The 6,498-nt window shown below is 38.0% G+C and overlaps 1 protein-coding gene across 1 annotated transcript; it reads right to left on the bottom strand.

Moving 5' to 3' along the window:
* Positions 1–1,763: 1,763 nt before the first annotated feature.
* Positions 1,764–5,082, bottom strand: LOC114635346 (structural maintenance of chromosomes protein 4-like). Its single transcript, XM_028783981.1, has 2 exons — positions 3,221–5,082; positions 1,764–2,629 (listed from the first exon to the last, which is right to left on the bottom strand). The coding sequence occupies exons 1-2, from the start codon at positions 4,559–4,561 to the stop codon at positions 1,877–1,879; spliced, it is 2,094 nt and encodes a 697-aa protein (XP_028639814.1). The 5' UTR covers positions 4,562–5,082; the 3' UTR covers positions 1,764–1,876.
* Positions 5,083–6,498: the final 1,416 nt, after the last annotated feature.

Genomic DNA, 6,498 nt, shown 5'->3' with positions numbered 1-6,498 from the left:
TGACAGGGATCCATCTTCACAGCAGTGGGCCCAGTGTGCAAAACCCTGACTCGGCTTTAGTTCTCTGCAGCTTGGCGCTCACCTGTGTTATGTACCAAGTGCATCCCGGATTCCCTGGCTCCACACGTGGGACTTCACACCGCAGTAGCACACTTTAGTTGTTGGTTAAATTTTGGGGAAGTCTAACAGAGGGATTCTGTGAGTCACTGACTTCATTTCTGTAATGTCCTGCTGAGCAACTCCAGTTTTCCCTGTACACAACAGGGCAAGTTTGGATCCTGAAATCTACCAATCTGTAATGTCCTGTGTACCCGGGTAGTCTGCACAGGGCACTTGGTGGAATTCAGGAAAAAGACGAAATGTCACAGCCAGGTATTCAGTCCTGCTTTACTCAAACACAAATTTACCCAACACAAATAAGACAAAAAATCACAGTGAATTACAAAATGTGACAAATGACAGAGGTGCTCCAGAATGTTCTTTTGTCAGCGACTTCTTTCTCACAATGAACTATAAATTCAATGTGTAATGAAAAAGTATTTTAACTAAAGTCTAGAAAAACCATCACTAGTGGAGAAATGACCTTCTGTAGTTAAGAGATATGATCAAACAAGCTTACAATGAAGTTCAGTCAGGACCAGGGACATACTTCCTGCCTCACACAGGAGGAAAACCACTGCCAGAAATGTTTGGGGACACAGACCAGCCCTCTTGCCTACAGCCTGCTTAATGTAGCATACCACACTAGAAGGGAAGTTGTCTCCAATTTCTTGGTTTTATTTATAAACGGGCATTGGTTATTAGAATATGCTATGCAGGCATTTATCATGCTCACATTTATCATGTAGTCTCTGTTCCCTACATATCTTTTGTTCATATTTTTTTTTAATTAACTGAAACTTTATTTCAATCTAAGAAAGCATATGCTTGACAATTTTGAGTATACAACATTTTTGTGTTGATACACTTACTGCTTTATATTTTTACTAGGAGGTTGAATTTGTACAACTTGAAAGAACATACATTTGGAAATTCTGGGTTTTATGTGTAACAGTATATTTTAATAAACTTGGTATTTTATTGAATGTCTTAGAAAGTGGTGGCATACTTTTCATATGGATTCTGGCTATTCTTAATTGAAAACTCCATCAAATAATTTTATTTCTACTTCTATAATGTTAATGTATTTAATATTATAGTTTTATATATGAGTCACGATTCGTGGTGGGAGTGTTTGACTAATAAAGCAAAAGACTTGAGAAAGGGAATTCTTGACTGAGCCCAGGGATCAAAGGTGTTAACCAAGCCTGCCAATGACGGATCCCTTCAAATTCCTTCTGAAAATGTTGCCAACTTCTGTAATGTTAGGTTAGCAGAAGTAAGTTGGTAGCATTACTTTAGTATACTGGGGTGTGATTGACCTACAGGATTGTAAACATTTGCTGTTCCACTGTAATTCATAGGTTCTCTGAATTTGGCGTTTATGGATTAGCCTACCTAGGTAGCCCACAATCCCCAGTGATGATCCTGTCTGCCTCTATGACCCTGGAATTACAAGGAGGGTTACAGAAATAGAGATGGTGGAATACTTGTAATACCTACTATGGCAGGAGAATCCAGAGTTTGAGGTCGGGTGGGCTACACTGAACACTGTCAAACAGCCGCCCAACAACAATGAAAAACCTGAAACCAGTGAAGATCCCTTATTTCTATAGTACAGAAATGGATACAATTTTTAAAAGATATTATCACTCAAAACGTCATACAATTTAGAAAAAAATTATTTATACAACTTATAATCTTTTTACAATCTTTTACAGACAAAACCAGAAACACCAAATCCAAGTAAATTTGAAAATTTTCAGTATGAACAATTTCAACAGAGTCCTTTAGATGCAATTTCTTTTGGGTTCACTGCAACACTTTTTGTAATATTGTATGTTTTATAGATGCCAATAAGTCTATCTGAAATCTCAAACATATTATTTCGAAGAGAGATTATTATGAACTGGGCATTTTTTGTTTGCTCATATATGTAAAATGCAACAATAGACACATTTTTAAAATCCAGAGCTGCATCAATCTCATCCATGAAGTAGAGGGGAGTGGGCTTGTAGTGGTGAAGAGCAAACACTAAGGCCAACGAACTAAGGGTTTTTTCACCTCCTGAAAGGTTAAAGATCTTCTTCCAACTTTTCTTAGGTGGCCGAACACTGAACATGATTCCTTCAGAAAAAGGATCTAAACTATCCACAAGCTCCAGTTCAGCATCCCCTCCCAAAGTGAGCATCTGGTAGTTTTCTTTTAGTTTATTTGTTATTACATAAAAACCAGCCATGAATTCATTCAGCCTTTGTTTTCGAAGATCTTCATATGCTTGTCTAAAATTATCTCTTTCAGAAGTAATTTTGTCCAGTTCAGCTACTCTTTGCAAATATAAGTCTTCCTTTTTTTTATACTCAGCGACGGCACCAAGGTTTGGTTTCATTTCACGACACTGAGCTTCCAAAAGTGCAATTTGACTTGTTATAGAATCTGGATTCTTGATTGCCTCAAGGTCCTCTTGGCTTAGAACTGATACTGTCTCAACAGGTTTATCTTCAATGGGATGCAATTTTATTTTTGAAATCTAAAGAGAATTGAGAAGACGTAAGAACAGGTCGTTTATTTTTATTTGTGCATTGGTGTGTTGGTGCATACAAGTGTGTAGATAGATGCCATATACACCTAAGAGAGCACCAGATCCTGTGGATCTGGTGGAGATAAACCAGTTGATATGGGTGCTGGGGACCAAACTGGGTCCTCTGCAAAAGCAGCAAGAGCTTGTAACCACTGGGCTATCTATCTCGACTGCTCCCAGCTTAAGTCAACAGCATGAAAAATGACAGCTACAAAAACAGTATAGGAATGAACAGACATAAGCTCCGGGGTGGGTAGGTACCTGCCCTATTCTAATGATTACTAATTTCTATCTAATAATTTAGTCTTATATCCCATATAAATGTGAAAACATTTATAATCAGAACATATTTTAATAGAAAAACACCCAAAAAGCTTTATTATTATCTATGCATTGATGTATGGTCACCACAGATTCTCTTGAGTTAGAACTGTTGTGATCTGTCATGTGTTACCAGGAATCAAATCTGGGTCTTCTACAAGAGCCATCTCTCCAGCCCCCGAAAAAGGTCTAAAATTAATTAAATGCCAGAAATCTTACCTCTTTTTGCCAGTATTTTATTTTTGAGTTATGTTCAGAAATGTGGCCATCTATCTGCTCAAGTTTTAACTTAATACTAAGTGCATCTTTCTGAAGAACATGTTCATTTTCTTGAATAACTTTTAGTTCCTGAAGTAGATTACGATGTTCTTTCTGGATTTCTGGTAAGGACATCTCTGCAGTTTTTGTGTTTTTTATGACCTCTTCTGCATTGTCTTCAATATTTTTTAGTTCTGTTTTTAAGTCATTTATTTCTTTTTCAGTGTCTTTTATTTCTTTCTCTGTGTTGCAAACAGAATCCTGAGCCTTTTTAAGATTTCTATCAGCAGTCTTGATTGCGACTTGGGCTTTGGTAATAGCAGAAGCACATTCATCCAGCTGCTTATTTATTGTGTCAAGTTTGTTTTGTTGGGCCTTGAGTTTTCGATTGTTGATATCTATGATGGTATCGTGTAGCCGTTTAATCTCAGCTTCAACTTTCCCAGCTTTCTTAGCCACAGCATCATATTCTTTTTTGAAAACATTAACATTTTCTTCGAGCAATTTCTGCTGCTTTTTGTCAGGGGCTGTAGTAAGCACATTAGCTTCCAGCTCTTTAATCTGTACACATAAATATTCTTCTTGTTCTGATAAACCCTGGATGCTTGCAGTGAACTTTTCTAGTGTATTTCTCATTTCTCGTTCACTATGCCTTAACTTAACTACTGCTTCTTCATGTTGTACTTTCTGTTCTTGGATTTGCATTGCTTGTTTAGAATGCCGTTCCAACTGGGATTCCATCTTATTTACCTCTTCTACAGAGATTTCATCGATAACTGAAGAACCCATTCTTCCTTTCATGACTCTGCTTCCACCACCAGTCATTGTACCTGACTGTTCTATGATCTGGCCCTGTAGAGTTACTACTCTCCATCGCCTGTCTTTTTGATACGCCACTCTTGTAGCTTGATCCAAATTGTTAGCCACCAAGGTATCTCGTAAAGCAAAGTAAAAAGCCTGGCGGATTTCCTCATTTTTTACTTTTACTAAATCAAATAACCGAGGAGTATTTTCAGGAGTTTGAATTTTGCTCATTTTTTTGGCCCACACTGCCATCTTATCCAAACCTATGAAAGTTGCAACTCCAATATTATGTTTTTTAAGGAAGTTTACACATTCTTGGGCTGTATCAATAGAATCAACAACAATGTAGTCCAATGCATGGCAACAGGATGAAATAGCAATGTCATATTTTTCATCAATAGCTCCTAAGTCTCCCAATCTTCCATATATTCCTGGGATCCTCCCTGATTTTTTTTCTTGAATTATTGCATCCAGTACTTTGCCCCTACTTCGATTCATTGCTAAGGAACTCTTTGCTTCTTCAACTTTTTGGAAAAGATCATGAACCAAATTTTTTAAGTTTATTTCTTCTTGTGTCAATTTCTGAAGTTCTTTTTCTTTCTAAAAGTGAGAAGATGAAACCTCCTTTAATTCTTGTTGAGTCTGAGGGAGGTTTGTGTTTATATCCTTGATTGCAGCTTTCCTTTCCTTGAGAGTCTCAGAAGCTGTAATTAAAGCTTCCTTTGCCTTATTTAATTGAGATACTGCTGTATTATGTCGACTGAGATAGATATCAAGTTCAGACTGGGCGACTTCCATCTTCGAACGTGCTTCATTTACTGATTTGTTAAAACCCATAAGTTCTTTTTCTTGAATCTCCTTTTCTTTCTGAAGCCCCTGTGTTTCCTGTTTAAGGCTGTCCATGACTTCTTTTAACTTTTTTTCTTCTTTCTCTCTTTCTTTCTCAAGAGAATTGTTCCTAGTTGTTGTCTCATTTATGATATTTTCACTCTTGGCAGGTATACTTTTCAGCTCTTCAACCTTTTATTCCTGAAAATGAATGTTTCAGGGCTGGAGAGCTGACTCAGCAATTAAGAGCACTTGTCACTCTTCCAGAGGACCAGTCCCCTTACCCAGATGCTCACCACTGCCTGTTATTCGAGGGAGATCCAATATCCTTTTTTGCACACTCACACACACACATAATTAAAAACCTTAAAATAAAAAGCTAAGGGCTGGAGAGATGGCTCAGTGGTTAAGAGCACTGACTACTCTTCCAGAGGTCCTGAGTTCAATTCCCAGCAAACACATGGTGGCTCACAAGCATCTGTAATGGGATCTGATGCACTCTTCTGTTGTGTCTCTTGTTCATATTTTTTTTAAAAAAAACAAACAAAAAGCAAAAGCAAAACATAAGCTGTAAGAATTCCTCACGACATATCTATCAATTGTCCATGAAGGATCTAATTCTTTCAATATATAGAAGGGAAAATGATATTTTTAAGGAAGAAAAATCAGATATAATCCACTGAATAAATGTCTCCTACTGGCTGACAACTGTCCAAACTCCACACAGGCTAGCACAAGCCTGCTGCTGCCCTTTCTTGATTGACACTTCTGACACTGATCACATTCTATGGGCTCCAGGATCAGTGTTTCCCTCTCAAACTCCTACAGTCTGCCACAAGTCTTTCTAGCCACAAGACACAGATACCTGTTCTCCATCTTCTAGAATGTCCTGCTACTGTCTCACTGCTGTCTCCTCTCAGTCCACCCTCCAGGGGCTCTAAGGTCTCTTTGGAGCAGCCCTCCCTGCCAACCCTCAGCTGGTCTCTCTATGTTCAGGCCTCTGCTTCATTCACAACATTGGTCTTCTTTCAAAAGTTTGATGTGTCTGTTGTTGTGATCTGCTCTGAAATCAAAGACATCAGAGTCATTTGCTTGGCAGGTGGGGTAGATGTTGGAGAACACTGGTTTGCAAATCTCTGCTACATCCTGTGAGACCACAGTTAGAGGGTAGGCAATGCCTTCTTCCTCTTTCTCCTCCTCGGTCCCCTTCTTTAGTTTTTCCTTCTCCTTAATGTTTTCTCTTTGTATTCTGACCTTTGCATTTGTTTTCAGATGCTTTAAGTCTTGTACACATGGGATTCAGGAAGCTAGCTGTCTGTCCTGTACTTTTGGCTAAAAAAAAGTGTAAAAAACATCCAATGATATGGGGAAAACAACATTTTTTTCACAGAAAATAAAGATGTTTTGAAACAGTTACTAAAATTGATATGCATATTTAAAGTCTATGTGACAGTAGTAATATTTTTAGCTGAGAAGATTCATGAACTGTTTTCTTTTTAGTTGAAGTCACTCTGTTTGGAAACAGGCAATTCTATTCTGCCAGTGACTCAAGCTGATCTCGGGTATTTGATGAACTTTCTCCCCTTTGCTCCCCAGTGCTGAGATCA

The sequence above is a fragment of the Grammomys surdaster genome, unplaced genomic scaffold (assembly GCF_004785775.1).
Source record: "Grammomys surdaster isolate TR1022 unplaced genomic scaffold, NIH_TR_1.0 99611, whole genome shotgun sequence".
Taxonomy (NCBI): Eukaryota; Metazoa; Chordata; class Mammalia; order Rodentia; family Muridae; genus Grammomys; species Grammomys surdaster.
This window is presented reverse-complemented; position numbering and strand designations above follow the sequence as displayed.

Excerpts from the sequence above, each read along its gene's own strand:
- LOC114635346 (XM_028783981.1), bottom strand. The coding sequence starts at position 4,561 with ATGAATCGAAGTAGGGGCAAAGTACTGGATGCAATAATTCAAGAAAAA. Across the intron at positions 2,630-3,220 it reads TAAAATACTGGCAAAAAGAG|ATTTCAAAAATAAAATTGCA; the intron begins GTAAGATTTCTG and ends AATTCTCTTTAG.